This window comes from Mizuhopecten yessoensis, unplaced genomic scaffold (assembly GCF_002113885.1).
Source record: "Mizuhopecten yessoensis strain PY_sf001 unplaced genomic scaffold, ASM211388v2 scaffold11145, whole genome shotgun sequence".
Classification (NCBI taxonomy): Eukaryota; Metazoa; Mollusca; class Bivalvia; order Pectinida; family Pectinidae; genus Mizuhopecten; species Mizuhopecten yessoensis.
In genome coordinates, this window is record NW_018408902.1 from 1,212,798 (window position 1) to 1,237,569 (window position 24,772).

General features: G+C 35.9%; 1 protein-coding gene across 1 annotated transcript; it reads left to right on the forward strand.

Annotated features, from left to right (window-relative positions):
- LOC110466793 (exocyst complex component 2-like) lies at positions 1–22,070 on the forward strand. Its single transcript, XM_021523553.1, has 28 exons — positions 1–65; positions 2,491–2,703; positions 3,257–3,427; positions 3,728–3,863; positions 4,212–4,255; positions 4,679–4,748; positions 5,737–5,861; positions 6,429–6,500; positions 6,906–7,051; positions 8,003–8,084; positions 8,401–8,503; positions 9,034–9,146; positions 10,104–10,160; positions 10,554–10,684; positions 11,037–11,087; positions 11,463–11,632; positions 11,996–12,117; positions 12,723–12,796; positions 13,260–13,343; positions 13,613–13,734; positions 15,324–15,393; positions 16,209–16,325; positions 16,620–16,761; positions 17,516–17,571; positions 18,109–18,231; positions 19,006–19,067; positions 19,542–19,598; positions 19,869–22,070. The coding sequence occupies exons 2-28, from the start codon at positions 2,586–2,588 to the stop codon at positions 19,972–19,974; spliced, it is 2,724 nt and encodes a 907-aa protein (XP_021379228.1). The 5' UTR covers positions 1–65; positions 2,491–2,585; the 3' UTR covers positions 19,975–22,070.
- The last annotated feature ends 2,702 nt before the right edge of the window (positions 22,071–24,772 follow it).

Sequence of the window (24,772 nt, forward strand, 5' to 3'; positions counted from 1 at the left end):
CTCTCCTACCGGAACTTCACGATCGTCTGTCTACCTCCTCTTTTCCGAAAAAACTGGATGTTTAGGTGAATTTCTTAAACTATGTAATTACTATATTAGCTAAGGTTTGAAATTTTTCATTTGAGAAACGTTAAACACCTTTGCAGTCCACTGTATATAATCTGCACTGTATTTTGGAAGATATTAGAAAAAAAATCATGTATTGAAAAATGACATTTGCCACCTTTGCATGCAAAGGTAAACAAGTATGTTAATGCATGCAAAGGTAAACAAGTATGTTTATCTGCCAGACATAGATTGAGTACCAACAATTGGCTTGAGATCTCTCGCACCCTACGTAAAAATCTTACAGAGATATCGACGACATTGATGTTTGTCTGAAGTTGTGCCTTTCATTTAATATACAAGTGCTGAACAATCTTGATTCCAAAACGTCTGCCCCACGTAGAGCAGATCATGGAGTCGTTAAGATTTCGTCAGAAAAACCCCAGTGTGGAGTTTGCACTAATTGTTATTTTGGTTACGTACACAGGTGCAGGACACACTTATATGATATGTAGTATATATACTACTTGCATAAATTTTGCTAAGGGTCACTTTTATTTTGGGGCACATGCATGTGAAAATAAATATTATATTTGGTTTATACTGAGATTATATTTGAAAACTTGATTTTTCTTTTAATTCATAAGCATACAAAAATCGTAATTACGGTCGGAAAATGAGCCGCAGGAAAAAAGGGTTTCCCTTAAAATTGGTAAAAACGAGATATTCACTATAACACTTAAAATAAATAAAACTAATCCTAAATAAACAGAAACTGTTTTAGTATCGAGTGGGATGCCCATGAGCATCAATTACAGCTTCACAACATCTGTGCATGTCCTGAATGAGATGGCATATCCGGTTTCGTGGGATAGCGTTTTACTCGTCTACTAAAGCTGTTCCCTGCTGCTGGAGCATTCTTAGCTGAACTTTTCTGGAAGAATGAGCTGTCTGTCACATGCACGATGGGATTTAGATCCAGCTAGCGGGCTGGCAAATCCATTCATTGAATAGTCTCTTGCTGTAGATAGTGCTCAGTCACCCTTGCTCTATGTGGCCTACCATTATCATCCAAAAGGATAAGGTCTTGCAGGGCCGATAGTGCCATCAAGGATTTCATCGCAGTAAATCCAGGCTGTAATGGTACCATTATGGAAGACATGGAGGTCAGTTTTCCCAAGAAGGCTTATGCCTCCCCACACCATCTATGAACCACCGCCATATCGGTCATGTTTCACCCCGTACCTTCTTGGAACCTCTCCCCAGGTTGTCTCCTTACTCTTAATGCGCCTGTCGGTGAAGTTGACAAATAACCTTGAATCGTTGGTAAAAAGAACCGGTTCCCATTCCTGAAGAGTCCAAGTGTTGTGAGCTTGGGGCCCAATCCAATTGGTCCCTAAGATGGCGGGCAGTTAAGGGAACTCATATTGCTGGTCTATACGTGACCTTAAACCAGCATCATGAAGACAGTTCCTAACTGTCTGAGTGGCTACCGTGGTACCAAAAGCATTTAGGAGGTCATTTCGTAAAGCTGTGGCAGTCTGGAACCTGTTACGTCATGCCTGTTTGAGCAAAAATCGGTCTTGGCGCTGCATTATAGCCCTGGAATAACCTCGAGCATGAAATCTGGAAGGATTTCTGTTAGTTTGGTATCGATTCCACAATCTTGCTTCCACACTTTGAAACATCCCAAGGTCTGCTGCAACCTGACGTTGAGACATGCTAGCTTGCAGCATTCCAATGCCTCTATTCATTTCACCGTCATTTAACTGTTGTCTGGTTCGTCTTTGTGCCATATTTTAACAAAAACATGCAAAGAATATTCATCAAATTGATTTCCTTAAAAATTTGAACAACAGCTAGCCTAGCTTAGCTTTTGAAAGGGGTGTACATGTGGAAAAGCATGCACACGCTTTTATGGTTGACTGAACACACCCACACAGGACGATTTGGATGGCTAACATATTCGCCCAAAACAGTACGGAAAGAAAATATCAAACAGAACCTTTCTAACATTTTGATATTTTTTTTCAAAATATGGGTGATCCTAAGCAAAATGTGAGTAGTATATATATATATGTTGGTCTTGTTTTTGCCCAAATAAACAAACTATTGGTGTAACCAGCACCTGTGGCTACATGTGGTCAAACAGAAAAATGATGTTAATTGAATATTGCCTTTTTACTAGCGATATCTAAGGCACTCATTTTTAGCTGAATCTATTGTTTTCTTATATATGAATTATTCAATTTACAGCTGTTTACGATGTGATATTCCTTACCTTGATTTTATGGTTTAAGACACGTTAAAAATAGCCTCAATTTAAAGCATTTGAAACATACAAATAAAGATAATACTTGAGTACTATCCAATATTACTTACTCTAGATCTGATACTCCCAAACAATCTCATATTGACCCCATATTTTCTTATCTAATGTTTCAGATTGCAGAATGTAAGAGGCACATATGACATGTTTATGCAGAAGTCCTGGCATTAAGTTCATTTCTGTGGCTTGAAACATCTACAGTTAAGCCAGAATGCCAGGTAGAAGTGCCCCGCCCCTGGTGACAGGTGTTTCTCCCAAAGAAGGGCCCCCGGGCACACGTATCACCATCAGAGGAGAAAATCTTGGATACGATACCAATGACCTCATAGGTAAGGTTATTGTTGTGTTGCATAAACGTGATTTGGTGTTAACATGGCTGTTGACTCGCAGGAAAATTTTGCTTTTTTTATGTCATTTATGTTTCACCACATCATTTCCCAATTCAAAAAAATCGAGCACTCGAAATACTAATGTAAATAATATAACAGAACACAAAATTTAACAACTGTTTCTCTGCCAAATTATTGTCACTGTAGTCATCTGAATATCCATAAATGATCATTTTCAGATGGTTTTCAAAATAGATTTCTGTACCCTGCAAGAAAATCAATATAATTAAGTCTTTGAGGTTGATATTTCAAACACCATTAGCAATAGGTCTATTAGATCAATATAACTATCATACAAATGTAAATGGGCAGGAAATTTGAAAAGACCTGCTGACATCTACAGAAGCAAATTTTGCTAATGCCCAGGATTCTCGAACATCTTGTCTGAATATGGATGGAGATTTCTGTATCGTATAACTGTTTATACCGTATTCATGTTCTTTATTTATGTCACAGTCATGATCACTGAGAAAATGCTATATTTCTCCCCTAGGTTTAAAGATTTGTGGTGTTGATTGCTTGTTGTCCTCGGAATGGAAATCTCCAAGTAAGATTATTGCCCGGACTGGTCCAGGGAAGGGCAAAGGTGATGTCATCGTGATCACAAAGTCCAGTGGACAGGGAAGCTGTACCGTGGGGTTCAAAGGTTACTTTGTCCAGATAGGTATGAAAAACATTCTTCAACTTCAAGATAATAGTAAATGTTTCACAGTTTGAGACAAGGTTTTGAAATAGAATATTTCACCATGAGTTTTATTTTAAGCATTCATGAAAGGTTAAGAATCCAATTTTCTAGTGTATACCGGTAATGAGAAAAGATACCTAAACATCATATTGTAGCTTCTTCATGTAATAAACCTCGGAATTTTGATAAGATATGATCTAAATAAATCCTGACTTCAATATCAATTTCACTGTCAGTCTTGGTGTTAGTCTTTATTTCTATATTTTATATCTTGGAAAGGTCCCCTTCAAGAATCTGCCATCTGGATTGACGAATCACAAAATGTGATTTCCAATATGCGCCATGGCCGTCCACAGTCACCTATATTTTCCAAAGAGGACGAAGACCCACTTGGGATCTCTGATGAAGGCAGTCAGTAAGTAGATGTTTCAAACAAATGTTGCAATGAATGAGGTTGAGAATCACACAAAAAATACCTTTTGCCAGAAAAAAAAATGGTATTCAATATCTAGTTAATAATAACAACTACATTATACAGTCTAGCTGTGTTAATCCAGCCACTCCTTATCCGGATAACCAACTATCCAACCAAAGATCTGTTTCTATACAAAATTACTCAGGTAATTAGCCATCTCACAATCCAGCCACTTTCACTGGTAGCTAATTTGAAGTTGATGAGATTATAGTGACTTCACTACATAAAATGAATCATGTTTTCTGTGGTTTTCCTAGATGTGCAGCTTTTCTTTCCTTCCTGTTTCAGTGCAAAGTTTACAGAGGAAGAGTTAGCAGAAATATTTTCAGAATGTAAGTGTGTTTGATTTACAGTGTCATCTTGTTCTACTCTAACCTAGAGTTGAGAACCAGTGAAAGTGAGCAGTTTTAATATTGTTTACTATTGTTCCTTTTTATCAAAGATTATCCCATAAAATGAAAATTAAATGATATCAAAGACCTCTAGGTTGAGTCAACAGATGTAAATACAAGATGGAGGAGTTGAGACTCCAAGGAGGGAAAAATGTGAATTTGACAATACTACAAAATTACATGATAAAAAGGATCTTTGTCTCCTAAAATACTTCTAAATATGTTTACTCCTAATTTTCTTTATAAAAAAAATAAGTTTGATTCAATGGAAAAATATCATTGTTTTGATGATACATGTATAATGAATTAATTTATAACAGTTTATTAACAGTAAATACCTACTCATATTACACTACTCTACAGGCTCTGGAAACATGTCTCTGGAAAATTTCTCACCAGCCTGGTACCTATTGGAGAATCATCACAACACAGGGTAATTATAACTTTATATTCAATATTTTGTTTTGACAACCTACACACATGTTTTGGGATTGTATACTGGAATCAGGGCGTTTGTCCATCCTTCCATCTATCAGACAGGTTTGTCCAGACTACTTCTGAAATAGTGAATGTGTGTACATTTCAATGACATTTTGTTCTTATCATCAGCTTGCAGGGCATTTGTTAACTAGGACGAGTTTCGTTTATCGCGTTCCAAAGGGTTATAGGCCAGAGTTGTATGTTTATGAAATGAGGTCGGACTTAGTAATTTGATGCTGCTTTCAGGAGAGCCTTGACAAAGCCTTGCAAGGCTTGCATTAACATGTTCAGGTCCAGCAGGATTTATACCCAAAAATAAACAGACTAGTTGTTCCGCATAAATGAACAGGCCCGAGGTAATTAAATTTTAATTTTGACACTTTTTGAAGAGCTATGCCCCTTTTCACAGGAAGGCATGTATTTATATCTTAAGTAATGAATGTACTTGGTAGATACAACAATGGTAGCTATGGGAATATGATAGGATATGTTTCAATTCAATACATTAATTGCACAATTCATTAATGTTTTGTTTTTTTCATACAAGTTTTAAATTTTCATATTACTCTACAAACGATTAACAGTGTTTATATTAAAATATCGTTCTCAAATTGTCAATATCCACATATTACTCTGTGCTTTAAATGACTAACACGTATATTCTTTTTGGACAGATTTTCATTTTACTTCCACCCTTTCATTGAAATTGAAAATATTGTGATTCTATATTTCTAGTGTAGTTATAATGTACAAAAGCAAAATGAAAAATATGTAGTATTTGGACAGATACACAATATCAGCAGTATTCCGGTAAAGCAGTACAGTGAATACCAGTAAAAGCACTGATATTGCAGTAGTTACCTACAACACCAAAAGTAGTTTGATAAATACAAACCTGTACAATGCCAATAGTATTGCAATAGTATTGTTACAATTTACAGGTTTGAGGACCTGAAGGCGGGATTGGCCCACATGAAGAGACGAGCTACTCAGAGATCAGAGGGTCCCATCGCTTTTGTAAAGTCTAACCTCTCGTCAACACTCGACTGTGTCGACAGCCTTGAAGGTTACAGTCATAATCATATTTTTCAGTAGTATTTATTATTTACTAAATATTGCATCAATATTTAACATAGAAATAACAAGATATCAAAGAAACTTTATGATGATGTCAGGTACTTATTTACGTAAGAGACAAAATTGATGGTGTTTTTCTCCAATCCTAATTTATTGAAATGTGTAATTTTGCATACTTAAACTATATGTTTATTGTATCACCAAACCCATTTATAGTAGCATAATTTTTCTGGGCATATTGTAGCAATATTAAGAGGATATACATTCTACACATATATGTACTACCTCCTAGAGATATTTGTAATTAAATAGTTATTATTATTTTCTGATAAACAGTCAGTTTGTAACTTGACCTTCTCAAAATTTAAGCTTTATTCAGTAATTTTTAAATATTAAATTATAAACCTTATCAAGTTTGTTGGTGCGGAGGAGAGCATGCAAATTGTTTTGGAGATGACCCCATACTTTTACATATAGAGTCAGAACCAGACCCTTGTAATCTTGGTGAAAAATACTTACCACCGATTTGATGGTGTTGTTTTCTTTTTTCTGACAGCTATGTATGAGAAGTACTGTAGTGATGACATTCGTGGCCAGTCCATTAACTCGTATGCTGTGCTGCTCATGCGTAAGTCCTGCTTCATATGTTATAGTTAGGTCCAACAACTTTTACTCTAGACCTCCCAGATACTGGGCTAATTCAAACAAATCTTCATTCTATTAGAGAAGTGTGCAATTATATATGTTATCAGTAGTGCTCACCGTTATCTGGGCCACGGCTTTTGAATTACACAGAGATGTTTAGCACAACATTGATTGCATCTTCATCAATATGTTCAAAATTAACTGTCAAGAAAATTATCATTTGCTTGTTAATTTTAACTCATTTACCCCTACACTTTTAAAATGAACTTGCCCGGTCTTTGATTTGGTTAAGTTTGAATGTGCCTTTAGGGGTGAATGGGTTAAACAATTTTTACTGAACAGTACCTGTCAACATATCACATTCCTGTTCACTCTGATTTTGATACAGAGGCAAAGTCGTGTGCGGACGGCTTGTTCCAGGAGGTACTGGGAAGGAAAGACAAAGCAGACTCTACCAGAAATGCTCTCAACGTTCTTCAGCGCTTCAAGTTTCTGTTCTACCTTCCCCTCAATATAGAGAGGAACATCCAGAAGGTAACACTTACAGGAGAGGAAGAAAAAGGTTCTTCAGAATTATCTCACACAGTTCTTGTACAAATAAGAGGTATCCCATGTATAAAGTAAGCAGTTATATGAAGAAGAAAAAAATGAAAGGGTATTTCATATCATATATATGGATATTGGGATTCCACACATAGCTAAAAAAAATGAGTTCGTAGTATATAGGTACGGTGGTTATGGACATTTTGTTTGTGGGTATAGAATTTCTACACCTGGAAGTGGATTTTTCATATCCCCTGAACTAAATAAAAACGGACTCTTTTCCCTTTCTCTCAATACCCTGAAATTTATAGTCATTGTCATTGTTTAATTAAAATACAGTAATCCAATTGTAAACCCCAGAATAAAAACAATCTGTAATAGCTTCACCGAGGATAATTCCAGATTATTTGAATATTTCCGCAAGAAAAAGTCATTTTCTGACTGTTTTGGCTGCTAGACATTCTGCTTCCATTCAATGATGTCATGCTTCATATTGAGATGACATCATGTTTCAAGTTTTATCTCTCAACTGAAAGAAGTCACTTAGTACTTTATAACCATAAATATTTGCTTTTATGCACATTGACCTTTTATGCACATTGTTGTCAATATCTAGAAAAAATGTTATACTTGAGTGTTCCACATAGGGTCTGTGTTTCTGCATAGGAACAGGTGGACAAACCCTTTTTTTCTTTCATTGATTTTCATGTTCAAGACAGTATTCATGATGACTTTGTTACGATATCCATTTGTTGAAATTACAATTTTCTTGTCTGTGAAAATTGCTAAAATAAATAGGTATCAAATTAGTTACAGTAGCATTTTTTCTTGTATTTGATATGAATTGAACAGTTGTCCCCCCTGATCTTGCACATGGAGAAGTTGCTTTCATGATTTAGCATGGGAAACAGTTACATTACAATTTATGTTTATATTTTACAGGGTGATTACAACCTAGTCATAAATGATTATGTGCGAGCCCGTTCATTATTTGCCGATACGCAAGTTCAAGTCTTCAGAAAAGGTGAGTAGTTTTCCATTCTCTGTGAAAGTGCCTTATTACAATGGCGATAGACCTTTGCTGAGTAATATAAGTACTTTTCTTTAATCTGAATTTTTCATGAAAACATCTTTTCGTAGAATTATTGGAAAAATGAACTGGAGCAGGTCCTATGGCAAAATTATTGCTTATCATTAACGATCATTTTTTTTAATTGAAAGAGAGAGAGATACATAAATGAAATCACAGGCTCCAGCTTTACATCTACTTTACATCATTTTAAATTGAAAATCAACAAAGTTCTCAGTGTGCTGAAAATCTTTCTTGTATTTCTAATCAGTGTACACAGAGGTGGAATCAAGGGTTAACTCCTTCCGAGAAATGTTACAGAGCAAGTTATACGAACTACCCAACACACTGGAGGAGCAGAAAAAACTTATAAGGTCGGTAATCTTCCATAGAAATGTAAACCATCACAGTTTTTTGCCCTGTTTGTTGTTGATGTAATGAAACCTTCTGATGACCTGTCTATAAAGACCACCTGCCATAGAGACTACTTTTGTTATGCCCACATCGTGAAAATTCCTCAAATGAAATTATCTGTAAATAATAAAATTTATAAAGATCAACCACCTGTCTAGTCCAGATTTTGTGCTGTCTGTCTTAAGTTATCACTATTGACATGTATGACTCTGTATGAAAACTTGTTAGGAGAATCCTCATTGCTTTTGACCAATTCTTCAAATTTATATTACAGTGTTTATTTAGAGTCCAGATCAACAAGACATCATGGCATTGCAGTTAACATTTTAATTTATTTAATAAAACAGAAATCAATTGATATAGTTCTTGCAAAGTTTAAATTTGGCTTTAATTTTCTTTATTTGTCTGTTTCTTTGATAATCCTAAAAGTGCATATGTGTGTGATGTAGACCCCAGTATAATGATTGACAAGGTTATGTCCCTATTGTAGGTATCTGAACAACCTGGAATGCCCCGGTGACCCAGCCTGGGAGTGCCTCATCAATCAACAGAAATGGCTCCTCAACATCCTACACCAGTGTAAGGATCAACACATCGAGGAAGGTAGGTGTGGCTTACCATATAAAGGGAGTGGGTCAAATGATGTGGGTGTGGCCCAGCATATAACAGGTATTGTTAATACTAAAAAGGCGTGGCTTAGTATTAAAGGGTAGGAGTTGTAACCCCCCCCCAACGAAGTTAGGGGAGTATACTGGAAGCACCCTGTCTGCCTGCCTGTCTGTCTGTCCGTCCGTCCGTCCGCAGTAACTTGTCTGGAAAATTCCATCTAAACTAACAACCAGATTTTATTGAAACTTGAGTTACGGTCCTATATGCGAAATAACTTGTCCGGAAAACTCCATCTTAACTAACAGGCAGATTTAATGGAAACATGACTTGAATGATCAGTATATTATGTATACGTATTGTGCACAGGCATTTTAAATGATGTATAAATTACCGGCATCAGCAGGGGGTATTAGTTAGCCTCTGGATGACAGTTCTAGTTAATACTAAAAAGGCGTGGCTTAGTATTTAAGGGGAGGAGTTAAAACAAGATAAGTGTAGTTTAAACAAACTGGGTGTAGCTTTCACCCATTAAGGGGGTAGGTAAAAAAAACAATTCGTTATGAGTGAGATATATAAGCTCAACAAGTGATGTAACAGTGAGATTATGGAGGGTGGCTGTTATGTAGATTACAAGGGATAATTGGCATTGTTTAGTTTAGTTGTTTAGTTGTTGAGAAACAATGAGGTGTTGTATAAGACATGTCTGATAGACACATCTTTATTTATACAGGTTGGGAAAATGAAATGTGGGTGTGACTTCAAATATTGAGATATAAGAAAGAGAAAATAGGCATATCTTGATACAAGATTGAGGAGGGGGGGGGGGGGGGGTGTTTATAAATATGACTTCTACAAATTTGAGGAATCAATTTCAGAAAAGAAAATTCATAATAGAATACATATGTATTTAAAGTTTGTATAAATGTTGAATCTTGGCTTGTTTTATTGTAGAAATGAGGTGTGTCCAGACAGAGGGTGATGTGCCAGGTAACCTCCTCCGTAGTCCAGGTACGTCTACTGCTTGTCATGTAACGTGAGAGACAATAAGTATGATGTGCTACCTCATATATGCTTACTGCAGTGTGTGTCTACTTTCAAAAGGGTCAGGTAGGAAATAATTGTTAACATCTGTATAGTGGGTCCAAGGAAAAGTAATTAGCAAGGGGAGGGGCCGGGCACACAATATATTCTTTTTATGATGTGTAGATCTGCAAAATATTCAACCATAAGATATAAAACACTTTCTGGTATTGAAGGAAAGATATGCATTTTGATAAAAACTCTGGAATGTACACTGAAAAATGCATATGATAGTTCACATCATTTGTATATATATGAAAGGGTGTGAAATCAAAGATATTGCGTCACCAGAAAAATGTTGTTTGTCACTCTCCCTTGTAGGTAACAACAAATTCCGAACGCCACAGAAAGTATCCTTCATAGAGGAGCTTACAGAGCTGGTCACAGACAACTTCCCTGACCTATGGAAACTCGGACAGGCATTCTTCTCCGGATCTCTGTTTACGAAAGAGGTAGGTATTACTAATAACATTCATACAGACCTAGCCCTGATTAAGAGGGTAACTCTCTGTGCCTCATATTGTTGTTGTTACTTTTTAAACATAAACCCCAGGAATTGTTTAGACACACTGTTTCATTCATACTATATGGTTAATTATCTTAATCATTAGTAAAAACTGTGACAATCAATTTAAATTAAACAACATATATTTTGACATAATTTTTGTTTGGACTGAAATTTTGGTAGATTATAACTAATTCAAATTGTTAATTCAGTATTATTGTTTATTATGTAATTCTACAGTCAGAATGTTGTCACTGTATATAAAATTATATTGATATATTCTGAATTTCTTTTTCCAGTCTGGTGAAAAAAACTTCAAAGTAGATGCAGCGAAGCATAGCAAATTCAAGGTATGTTTGGATGAGGTTGACTTAAGCTTTACTTAAAAATGTTTTAGCAATATTAGTGTATAATTATATATAACTTGCACAGGTGTTTCTCGTAAATTATTTTTGGAGAAAAGGACCCACATATATTGAAATTAAACATTTCAAAGGAAAACGAAAAAAACAATATTTTGGTGACTTTCTGAGAGTGTGATTAATTGCTTTTTTTAATTTTAGAGACCCAGTGGGTGAATCACTATGCAGTCGTTTAATTTTATATTTGAACATTTGTGGATAGAGATTGATTTGCAGCTACATGTATAAGGATCATACATGAAAGAAAAATTTGTAGGAAAAGATGCCATGTTGAACACATAAATAATTGTTTTTTTCCCTTAGCAAATGATAACCGGCATCATTGCTGTGTTTGCTAATCTGGTGCGAACAGCATTTCTACCTGAATCTCTGGAGAATATTGCTGGACAGGAACGTGCCCAGTACGGGGTGTGGCATAGTGCCAAACAAGACATCTCAGGAGCATGGCTTCCTATCTGTGTCCGTTACATCAGGTAGATTTAAAATTTGAAACTAGGCAACAGTTCAAATCATCTGACAGCAGATTACATCTGCTAAGTGCTTATTTATATCCCATAAAATATCTTCACATAGTTCATCAATTAATCAATGAGGTTGTCTGTAACAGTGTCAAAAATTGGTTTTAAAATCAGGTACCCACATTTTCATTTACCATAACAATGACTAAAATTTTGTTTTGAAGATTCTGGGATGAAACATACTCTACAGATTTTGAACAGTAAAGTTTATGTTGTTCTAAAAATATGTCTGCTAAGTGCCTCCAATATTTTAATTATTGATGTGTCTAATCTGTGTCACTGCTAATATATGGTACATGTAATTATTGGTATTTACAGAAACTGTGTGAGCTCCTTGACACAGTTAGATCTGCCTGGAGACTCATCCAGTCTGGTGACTGACCTGGCACTGGACATGAGGACCAACTGTATGTTTACTCTGCTGAAACAGGCCATAGCAGGTGAGCTCTACTTTGATATTTATTTTTTTCCAAGGATTATTGACGTAATTATGTTTCAGTCAACTTTTTCTTGAGGAATAAACCTGTGACTGTAACAATAAATAGTATATGTGTCCCACATTGACCAGTGTCAAACTTACTATAAAGTTGTGTTAAAATATATTGATACTTTGTAAATTCCACTGATGAAATAAATGTGAAAGTATTGTATCTCAAGTACTGTTAGTTATTGACAGTATGGACGAAGTTGTAACGATGATTGTGGAAGCCAGTAGGATCATATCAGTACTGTAGCATGACAATGTTACTCAGCTTGTGATGTGTTGATAAGTTTAACCCTACTCATAGTTACTTTCTCCTGTAAGGACCACATCTTGAATAAGCGTCTTCTAAGAGAAGTGTACAATTGCATATTTAGACTACTAGCTCGCAGGTAGATTTTGTTTTCGAATAACCTCTTGTGAGAAAATATGTCCGTGAGTAAGTGTTCAACTCTGAATTGCCGTCCCTGAGTGTGTATTTTATCTTTGATTTATATCCCCTGTGTATTAAATAGCATTTGAACTACCTCCCTCGAGTAAGAGTTGTGTCCCTTGTGTCCTCAGATGTTCAGCAGCTCCACACCAAGGAGACATGGATGGTGGAGACGGATGACGAGTCAGGAGGAACAACACAGCTGGTGAGGACAATTATTATATACCAACATAATACAGAACCCTTTTACACTAACTTACAATGTGAATATTGATATCCAATTTTAATTCCATCTGGAGAATAATTCCATCTGGAGAAAATGCAAAATTTTCAACACCTGGTACTGTATTTTTGAAGCATCCTTTTCTTCAGCATTCAAAGATTTCTATCATATACATTCATATATATATGCCCTCTAAAACATATTTTCATAACTAATTGTAATAAACAGCATACCCTGCATAATAATTCCACTTGGAAGGGTTATAATAATACTGGGTTTATATGGCGGGATTACACAATTTCCTGGTATACAGTTTATGTTTAGAAAGGCATGTAACAATATAATCATAACAAGTGGAAACAAATGTCTTATTCAAAATTTTGATTTTAATTAAAAAATATTTGTGCATTAAATTCAAGTTCAAATTCAGAATCATTTTTTGTAGCCGGCATTATTTGAGAACATTGTGAATGAGACAATCCAGCATCTACATGAGGTGGTGGTACAGAACAAACCAGGGGAGCCAGAGGTGAGCTGTAATTCTGGGGAGGAAGATATTGTTCAAAGCTTATTTAAGTACCAATTAAGTAAATAATACTAATGTAATACCTCTCAAATCTTTAGAAGTATGTCAGCTGGTTTTGTTCCGAAGATTGTTTTGTTCCCCTCATCTTTTCCAAATGGTTGAAATTGATCTTTATATGCTTTTAAAACAATATAATCAGAAATAGGAAATAATGATCATTTTACTTCCCAAAAAGAAAATCAGAATCTTAATTATTTATCTTCAACTTTCAGATCTTCAGCCAGAGAATTGTGCAGAAGGATGCTACAATATTGTGTACCCAGCTTCTACAGGCTTTTGCCCCCTGTCTCAACTGTCTGGCCTTCACCCCTCCACCTGTTACCAACACCAATAAGTAAGTCTGTTATATCTCCTGTCTGACCTTCACCCCTCCACCTGTAACCAACACCAATAAGTAAGTCTGTTGTATCCCCTGTCTGACCTTCACCCCTCCACCTGTTACCAACACCAATACGTGAGTCTGTTATATCCCCTGTCTGACCTTTACCCCCTCCACCTGTTACCAACACCAATAAGTGAGTCTGTTATGTCCCCTGTCTGACCTTTACCCCCTCCACCTGTTACCAACACCAATAAGTAAGTCTGTTGTATCCCCTGTCTGACCTTCACCCCTCCACCTGTTACCAACACCAATAAGTAAGTCTGTTGTATCCCCTGTCTGACCTTCACCCCTCCACCTGTTACCAACACCAATAAGTAAGTCTGTTGTATCCCCTGTCTGACCTTCACCCCTCCACCTGTTACCAACACCAATAAGTAAGTCTGTTGTATCCCCTGTCTGACCTTCACCCCTCCACCTGTTACCAACACCAATAAGTAAGTCTGTTGTATCCCCTGTCTGACCTTCACCCCTCCACCTGTTACCAACACCAATAAGTAAGTCTGTTGGTTCCCCTGTCTGACCTTCACCCCTCCACCTGTTACCAACACCAATACGTGAGTCTGTTATATCCCCTGTCTGACCTTTACCCCCTCCACCTGTTACCAACACCAATAAGTAAGTCTGTTGTATCCCCTGTCTGACCTTCACCCCTCCACCTGTAACCAACACCAATAAGTAAGTCTGTTGGCTCCCCTGTCTGGCCTTCACCCCTCCACCTGTCACCAACACCAATAAGTAAGTCTGTTGTATCTCCTGTCTGGCCTTTACCCCTCCACCTGTTACCAACACAAATAAGTAAGTCTGGTGTATCCCCTGTCTGGCCCTCACCCCTCCACCTGTTACCAACACCAATAAGTAAGTCTGTTGTATCCCCTTCCTGGCCTTCACCCCTCCACCTGTTACCAACACAAATAAGTAAGTCTGTTATATCCCCTGTCTGGCCTTCACCCCTCCACCTGTTACCAACACCAATAAGTAAGTCTGTTATATCCCCTGTCTGGCCTTTACCCCCCTCCACCTGTTACCAACACCAATAAGTAAGTCTGTTATATCCCTTGTCTGGCCTTCACCCCCCTCCACCTGTTACCAACACCAATGAGTAAGTCTGTTATATCCCCTGTCTGGCCTTCACCCCTCCACCTGTCACCAACACCAATAAGTAAGTCAATTATCTCCCCTGTCTGGCCTTTACCCCTCCACCTGTTACCAACACCAATAAGTAAGTCAATTATCTCCCCTGTCTGGCCTTCAGCCCTCCACCTGTTACCAACACCAATAAGTAAGTCTGTTATATCCCCTGTCTGGCCTTTACCCCTCCACCGGACACCAACACCAATAAGAAAGTCGGTTATCTCCCCTGTCTGGCGTTCACCCCTCCACCTGTCACTATTACCAATAAGTAATACAATTATCTCCCCAGCCTAGCCTTCACCCCTCCACCTGTCACCAACACCAATAAGTAATTTAGTTATCTCCCCTCTCTGGCCTTCACAGTATTAGTATGTGGTTTGTGTCATGAAAGAGATCATTTGTTATTGCAGAAGGATGAGCCGACCTAACAGATCGTCTGACCCCAATGTAGACGTGAGTGAGGAGGGCATTTTACCACTGGTAGGTGTATTGTACCAAAGGAAATATTTGCAGGAGCATAAATTTCGTTAATATAATGCTACTTAAAGTGGAATCAAACGTATGCTCCTGTGTGTGTAACGGCTACAGATCGTTGTCAATACATATACATGTAGTGATGACAGAACCATTGAAGGTACCGAAGAATGGATCATTTATCCCATTTAAAAGCTATGACACCTTCATAATAAGAAACGTTCCTCATAGTGATGAATGATTTCTACAAAATCATGATGTAAGAAAATCATTGGTTTCAATTAGATAGCAGGGGCCTGTTCTTGTATGCAAAACAACCAGTTTGTCTGTTTTTAAATGTAACATTTTCGGGTATAAATCCTTGCAGACCTGCAAATGTTTATGCAGGCCTTGCAAAGCTTTGTCAAGTCTCGCCTGAAAGCAGCATCAGATTATGAGGTCCGATCTTATTTCATAAACGAACAAGTCTGGTCCAACCGTATGGATCGCAATAAACGAAAGCGGCCCTTGTCTAGAAAAGCAGGAAGGCTAAATATAAACTATGGGTATGAACTATGGGTATATGGGTATACTGGATTCAGGTTGTCAGTCTAGCTGTCCATCTGTTGACAGAGTCTTGTGCAGAAAACTCCTCCTTTGAATTTTGTGAAACTCTGCTGATGTAATCACCACACTCTGAAGTTGTGCACCTGTACTTATTCCCTTGTATCCAGCTATTTTTATAGCAGTGAAGTTCTTGGCTAAATCTTCTATATTATGATTCATATAAACATTATGTTCAGAATGATGCGTATACACAAAAATGACATTTCTTGCTGCAGGACAAACGACTGATCATCATGCTCAGCAACTGTAACCACACAATGGAGAGAGTTTTACCTAGACTTGTGGAAAATCTCAACAAGCTTGGCTATGTGGAGATGAACAAGGCGTTGAAGGTGAGAATGGTAGTGACCTGTCCAGATCAGTCTTAAAGTCTACTGTCTATCACAATGTTTCAAAGTTTTTGTGAATGCGAACAACATCGTAAAGATTTTCTTATACTCTTTATTGCTTGCCAATTCAAACTATTGATTGTCCACAGTTTGAAGAGAAACAAATAACATTTGGAGAAATTCCTTCAGCAACTTGCCACTTTTCTCTATAATTAAGTAAGTGTGCTTAATTGGAAATTTCAAGGCAGAAGACTTAATTTTGTAGACTGATAAGTTGTTTTATTTGGTTTTGACCAGACTGCTGAGTCAACGTACCAGGAACTGGATGATAAGCTGTTTGAAGCCTATGTGGAGGAGAAGTCTAACCCGATAGTGGGAACCATGGAACAGAACATGTACAGTGGCAAGTTTGATTGGAGGACCTGTAAAAAACCTTATGGTACGTAGTGTAACTTGTATATAACATTGTTAGTTTCTCACCTGTAAAAAACCTTATGGTACGTAGTGTAACTTGTATAAAACATTATTAGTTTCTCACCTATGAAAAAAAACCTTATGGTACATAGTAGTGTATTATAACATTGTAAGATTCTCACCTGTAAAATACCCTTAGTATGTAGTGTATCTTCTATATATAACATAGTAAGATTCTCACCTTTAAAAAATGCTATGGTATGTAGTGTATCTTCTATATATAACATTGTGAGATACTCACCTTTAAAAAACGCTATGGTATGTAGTGTATCTTTTATATAACATTGTAAGATTTTCACCTTTAAAAAACACTATGGTATGTAGTGTATTTCTATATAACATTGTAAGATTCTCACCTTTAAAAAATAAAATATGGTATGTAGTGTATTTCTATATAACATCGTAAGATTCTCACCTGTAAAAACTTCATGGTGTGTACTGTCACTGATGTATTCTCTCGCCTGGAAATATGTAGTGTTTGATTTTATCAGTACAGTATATCACCTGTTAAAAGACCCTATTACACCTAACATCTCACTTATAGAAAAGAAATGAACGTTTGACCAGAAAATAAAGCCATTATTGCATATTTATCAAGGTATGTATAGATATTAAGAGGTAACAGAGTGATGCATACTAAAACCTTTCAGAGTGACTAACACTTTACTTATCAGGGATATCAAAATAATGTAATGTTTCCTTTTCATTCTTTTTTTTAGGAGTGCGAAATTATCTGAAAGAGGTCATAATGCAAATGATAGAAGTTCATGCTGAGGTACGACTTTTATTTACTAAATCAACTTTGTTCTTTGTTTCTGTTCTAGCCAACACCATGCTATTTACTTTTATTTGTTATTTGTTTAAATTTATTTAGAAAATGAGTTTGAAATGAGTTTGAAGAAAAGGTGGTACATAATGCGAAAATATACTAAGTAAAAATCATTTTACTAAAACTAAATGTTAAAGAAAACATTCTTTGTAATATGTTTAAGTCGCTGGAACCATGAAAAAGAATTGGCCAAGAATTCATTGAGATAAACAAGGTATGAAGGTAACCAGAATACCTGTTACGTTGTGTACTGTGTAGGGACTATGTTTGGGGTGTAATTACCCAAATGCATCTCAAACTTATTTATAAGGTTTTTATTTCTCAAATCACTAAGAGACTCATTTTTTAGCTTGACTTTTATAAAAGTACCAACTAGTGATTCTTTTATCTGGGAAAGTCAAGCCATTCCTTCATACTGTCAGATTTCTAGCAGGTAAATATATATAACTACTACAGCTGTACAGTGAAACTTGTATGTTACAGGTGTTTGCCGTTTCCCCGGCCTTTGTGACCAGAGTAACTAAAAACGTGATCGAGGCTGTCGCTGAGGAGATGTCAAGACTTGTGGAATGTATCACAGAATTCTCGCCGAATGGAGTACTCCAGGTATGCTTCACCAGATCACTCACACCTGTCTTTGTCATCACCTTTGTTAAGTACCTCAGAAAAGCAACAGAAAATAAGGACAATTTGTAGATTTTGGGAAAATTGGCTTCCACTTTACCAGAATGAAAGTGAAACTATTGACTTAAAGTATTTACTCTCCCGCCCTCCATATGGTGACAAAAATCGTCTGTAAAAATTCCCCTATAGTTAAATATTAGCCAAGAACATTAATTTTATGACCTAACAACCTTGGTCAGCCATGATAACTGGAGTATTTGATATTGTTTAAACCTCAGTGTTCTTGTATGAATGGTGACTTCTGGCATAAGGATGGATTGTGTGGATTTTACATAATTAGCAGTGTATTGATATGTCTAATTCTGGGCAGCATGTGATAGAATTATGGCTTGTCTGTCCCAAATTATTTGATATCAATATGTGTTCTATAAAATGAAATAAAGAAAAGTTGGAGAGATACCTTTAAGAAATCATCACTATTTTTTGAAAAAAAAATATGATTATAAAATTGTAGAAATATATGTACAAGAAGTCTTTATTTTTTTAATGTCTCCTCTAGGAGTCCAACCCAGTATATCTGGTTAGCTAAAGAGAAATTCTCCCTTACCAAGTCACAACTGTGTGCCTCTGGTTTACTTATCTTATGCTCTACCAAATGAGCTAATGAGAAATTCTCCCTGGCCGAGTGGGTAGGAAGTGGCTAGTATTTTGTACCAGGGTGATGAGTGTGACTTAACAATGTTTATGTTTCCTCAGGCCAGACTGGAAGTGCTAGCTCTACAGCAGACCGTACAGCTGTACCAAACACCTCATGCCAGGTACGTTCTGGTCTCTATCGGTTAACGACTTTGGACAATTTTATTATTGGTTTTTTTAAATATTGCAAGTAACAGATTTACCTAAATTGTTTGCTGATGTAACTGTTTTTTTAACAAGTGGGTTCGAATATTTGATTTTACAACATATGGTATGCTACTTTGTACCTAGAATTAATCATAATTATATATAAGGATTAGTTCCCCCTTGGAAAAGTAAGATTATTTCATCATTAAAAGTACCTAGCGAATGATAACAAGAGCAATTAGCAAAGTGTGATCACACACATGCAACCCTGTGTAAATTTCAAAAGTAAAAACAGTTGATTATCCAAGTTCAGATTTTAGTTCATAGTTATGTTGCATGGTATTCTGATTTTAATTGGAACTCTTTGTGATTCATCTGGTAGAATATTGCCTTTAGTATTGCTTTCTCTTTTCAGGATAAATGTTAAACATGCTAATTTTGTTTTATAGTGAGTGTTTCCAGGAAGCCCTTGATGCCCTGCCTGCTATCAAACAAGATGACAAGAGGTGAGGTGTATTCTATATAATACTTGTTTTATAAAATAGTGCGAGTTTCATAAAATGTATTTCAAAAATAGAAACATGTTTTATCCATGTCCAGCCTTTTAATGTCTATGATTATTTTTGGACACACCTAAATCATCCAAGCAGTTTTGGTTCCATAAATTCATTATTCATTATCACATTTGTAATAAAATGTATCAAATTTCCCAAAATTAATGTTTTAACCATTTCCTACTCAAACGTTGTATGGACTTTTTCTCTTTTCTTTTTCAGAATTGTCGAAGAATTCTTGAACAAATTCAAATCTCAGATGAAAGTTCAGTTGATGTGCTTCTACAGTGACAGTTTACTGTGTGATAGAAATTCTAGCAATGCTTGATCCTAGTCAGTGAAATGTTTGAAACTTGTGTTATTATTTCCAAGACTTTGAATGACCAAGATTTCTAATCTTTATCAATGATTTAATACATCATTGGTAATAAATTCAGTATGTAAATGTACATCATGATCAAGTGACTGTTCTTGCTGCAATTTCCTTAAATGGATTTAAAGTTGGTTGCTTTAGTATTCATGAAGCGCTTATTATTCAGTATTGTATGAGAGAGATACATGTAACTTGTAGACTTAGTTTTCACACCTGTTATTTAAACCTTCATATATAGACAGAAGTTCTATAAGAATAAAAAGAAAGTCTCCTATACCCTAAAGCAACTCTTGTAGATCAAAGCGTGTTCCCTCAAGAATTTATTTATCATGGAAATGTGTATACACAATGTATAGAAGGCCATCTAGTTCACTAAATATTGGTACTTAAGGTGAGTTTCTGCTAATTCAAAGTCAGATTTGAGTATGATATTAATTTTTCTGACTCCATCAATTTACAAATTTAATTAAATTGATAACAGTTAGTTGAATCCTCCCACACACTACATATCCTAATTAAATTGCTGCTTAATTACATGTGATAAATAATGGAATTGTCCTTATGACTTCTAATGTTCTACAAAAAAGATCACACCTTCAGCTTGTTACCAACACATGTGGCATGTAAATTTGTGTTAAATGGCAGGGATAATCCTGGAGGGGTTCATGGGGCCATTGGCCCCTCAAAACTGAAATTGAACCCCTCCATGTTCCAATTTTCTTTAAATTTTACATATAATAGCCCCTCTTAATTTTGTTATTGACTAAAAATTGCTTAAAATGTCCCACTGCTCTCTCAAATTCCTGTATGTTCCCTGAAATGGAACCTCTTCATTCTATTATCTGCCTCTATATTGAAACCACAGTGTATCTAGCTTGAAGGTGTGTACATGGTAATCCTTTTATAATGCAGGTAGGGATGAGATCTCACCTCTTTTTCTATAGAGCGATCTGCCTTTTTATCACTCCACCATCAACATATTCCTCCCATGGTTTTGAGCAAGACATTATTTTTTCCAATTTTTGGCACAAAATTACCAGGGCCCTGAATGTAATGATCAAGATCTTATGGCCCTGAAAACTAAATATTTATTAGTCTGTGGAACACAAGTAAGTGTGTAATGTGTAACTTTCTAAGAGGATGAATTGGTATTATTTTTTCATTTTGTAAACTGTAGATTTCTTACATTATGAGTTGGTGATTTTCATTTTCACTTAAATTTATATTTCAGCTTCAATTGCAAATTCAGACATGAATATAATATTAAACTATCATGAATGTTCAGTGAAATGTGAATTATTGTCCACACAAATAAGTTCACAAAGACGATATGTGAATTTAGATAATTTATATAATCATGTCTCTATTCTAGGTGAGTAAAAGTTCTATGCTTCCTTTAAATATACCTTATACCAGCAATTTGTGTAAGAATTATCTCCCTTAATTGGCATTTTAGAGTGTTATCAATGAATTTGTGTTGGTGTTCCTTTCAAATTGGTCATAGATGGATAAACCAGATCAAAAATAAAATTCAGAAAAAATATTTGACTATTTATGTTCTTATTGCGGAACTCTTTTGGAATAAAGGTGCCAAGGGTGACCGTGAGGTGATGTTAATTGGTATTCCGTCTTTTCGTATTGCAGAGTTATCTGCACTTGTGAGTAGGTATTGATTATTTCGTCATTGGTTTGTGAGAGTAACGTCATCAATTTTTGAGAAACCGACCAAATTTTCTCATACAAACCAATGAATGAAGTAACAATCAATACCTGCTCACAAGAGAAGATAACTCTGCAATTTGCAAAGACAGAATAATTTGGTACCTGTTTTAGCCAGGAACTCTTTTTGAATTGACACATGTTAATGTCAGGTAGCAAACAACCTTAAGCCATATAAGGAACAGATTTTCTTAGTTATGGGGTAAGAATGCTTTCAACATATGTGGTGCACAATAACGATTTTCAATATTTATGTATTAGGATAGAAACGAACGTGTTTCATATTATTTCCATTCCATGTAAAGTGCAATACAATTGATTATACACTATGATATCATGTGTTCTATTGTTTTTAGCTAACCTGGCACGAAGTGTCAGTTGAGCTTATGGTACGACTTCTTAAGAACTGTGGGCCAAGAGCCATGCTATTTGGCCAGTTAGGTAGCTGGGAGGGAGTGATATAAAGTTTCCTCAAATGATTGACCTTGACCTGTACTTTCACGGTTTGTTTGTTCGTGTTTTACGTCCTATTAACAGCTATGGTCATTTAAGGACGTGAAATGTTTTGGTGGTGGAGGAAAGCCAGAGTTCCCGGAGAAAAACCACCGACCGACGGCCAGTACCTGGCGACTGCTCCACGTAGTGCAGTGCTAGTGGTACAGTAGCAGAATGTCAGACGCCTTAACTAGTTTCACGGTCACAGGGGTTAGATATGTAAAAACCTTTAAATAACTTCTTCCGCAATACCAGTAGGCCCTGGGTGATGATATTTGACCAGAAGCATGCTGGGATAGAGTAGTATAAAGTTTCATTTAGTCTGGAACATTCTTAAGCCAAGGAGACTCAATATATGGAAATATTTGCAAAAGTACTTTTATTGGGAATATTTTACAATGATTGCACAAATATCCAGGTAAGCGATACATGCCCTCTGGGCCTCTTGTTTTCAAATCTCAAGGAAATTGAAATAATTTGACATCTTGATATAACAAGAGACACCATGGATTTTCTCACAAACAATATTTATATGGTCTTGGTATTTCATCCGTAAAATGATTTCAATTGATATATTTATATTAATGAATCACAGTGAGATATTGGATAACATAACATCAACTCGACATTGAGATAACTTTAAATTAAATAAACGGAAAGTTTAGTGATTGGTCCCTTAAATCAAATATTTCTCTCGGTTGTGTCACCATCAAATTAAAAAAAATATTAAAAATTCTAAACACCAAGATCATGAGTCGACATAGTGATATTTGACCTCAAGCTTGCTATGGTGAAGGTCAGACAATTATAAAAATTGGTCTGAATTTATACTAATTTTCCAACATACTCTACAGAAAATGATAAATAGCACAATTTATTTTTTCATGTATATTGCATGCATGATCTGGTAAACAGGCCCCATTGGCCTCTTGATGTTATTTGAATAAGTCATTTGTAAATGTTTTGTGCAAAAAGAATTATATCAGAAAGTTATATAGTTTAGTATTAAAACTGATGACACACTCTGCTTTACTAGGAACATATCCATCGTACATACACCTGGTTCTGGAGAAATCCCATAATATCATTTTAATTTATAAAAAAGAATACTTACACAGAATTTTGTCATGTTTTACATGTATATACATAAACAGTTCTTGTGTAAAGTCGTGAAACAATTGATTCGCCTATATTTTTATACTAGCATATTGAGCAGACAGAATAAAGTTGGTACATCAATCATAATTTACAAGTATATTGAGCTGACATAATAAATTTGGTACGTCAAATCTAATTTACAAGATTGATTGCTTCTGCTTATTAATTGCAGCATTTCATCAATTATTTCCTTTTTATATAAAGTTTATCATGTATCCTTTTAATATATATAGACTTTATCTATTTTACAACAATTATGAAAGTTTTTTCAACTAAAATTAATCACTCTTTTTGGCCCGGATGTTAGCGTGCAGAGGACCTATTTGTGGTAGGAAACCGGAGTACCCGGAGAAAACCCACGTGGTCGGGCAGGTGACCGCATAACTTTTCACGTCCGATCAGAGAATCGAACCCCGGCCGCCTTGGTTAAAGGCAAGTGCGCTACCCCTGCACCAACCGACCACCATCGACCATTTTAATGGGACTTCCACGTGAACAGACATTTCATGGGAAGCTTTTAAAAATGACAATTTGACCATAGTGACAACAGAAGTATTCCGAAACATTTAAATTTATGAGCAAGACATACTTTTCTCCATCAACCAATATAGGTTTCCTCACTTCCATCTTATTTAAATGATGCATCCCACGGTTACATAATTTATAAACATATCGGGTATTGGTGATTTAGTACTGAATACCGATATATCCAATATGAACCGTCGTAAGGGGCCATTTTTATGGGTTCCACCATCTGTGGACACCTTCTACATTGTTCAGTCAAACAAACAGTAAAACTATTATGGATCCGTATTCTCAAAGACCTTTATGTACGGAGTTTCCTGTAATTGTTATCTGCTGTTATACTTCCATCAACAGACTCGGTACGGAACCTGTTCGAGTAACATTTGCTTACAAATATTTTTAAAAAATCGGTTGATATTTACAATGATGTTAATATTTTTTCAAGAATCGCATTCGAAAAAAACTCAGAGAGTCTCAAGAGGGAATTTGGCGCCCACCTTCGTAATATCTTCATATGTTCTTTGTAAGATTGGTCAATTCTCTTCTAACCTTTATTTGTTCGGTTGTTCGGTTGAGTCCTGTAATCAGTAAATGTACCTTGTGGTATTTTTTTTTATCAAAGCTTCATACTGCGGTGTCTGACATTGTTCTTTCAAAGTACGGTTGCTGTTTTAACCTTTTCACTAGCATAATACTTAATGTGTAACATGGAAAACATTTTATGTCGACCACATGTGAGACGAGTCATTGACTCAATGTGTTATCGAATTTAAATAAAGTCTATTATTATTATTATTATTATAAAACCGAAATGTGAAATTTGAGAAAGATCTGTCAAGAACTTCTTGGTGGGGGT

Bases quoted from the DNA above. Each gene is read 5' to 3' on its own strand.
- LOC110466793 (XM_021523553.1), top strand. From the start codon at position 2,586: ATGCCAGGTAGAAGTGCCCCGCCCCTGGTGACAGGTGTTTCTCCCAAA. The intron at 4,256-4,678 runs GTAAGTGTGTTT...ACTACTCTACAG, and splicing joins AGCAGAAATATTTTCAGAAT to GCTCTGGAAACATGTCTCTG. The intron at 7,052-8,002 runs GTAACACTTACA...TATATTTTACAG, and splicing joins TAGAGAGGAACATCCAGAAG to GGTGATTACAACCTAGTCAT.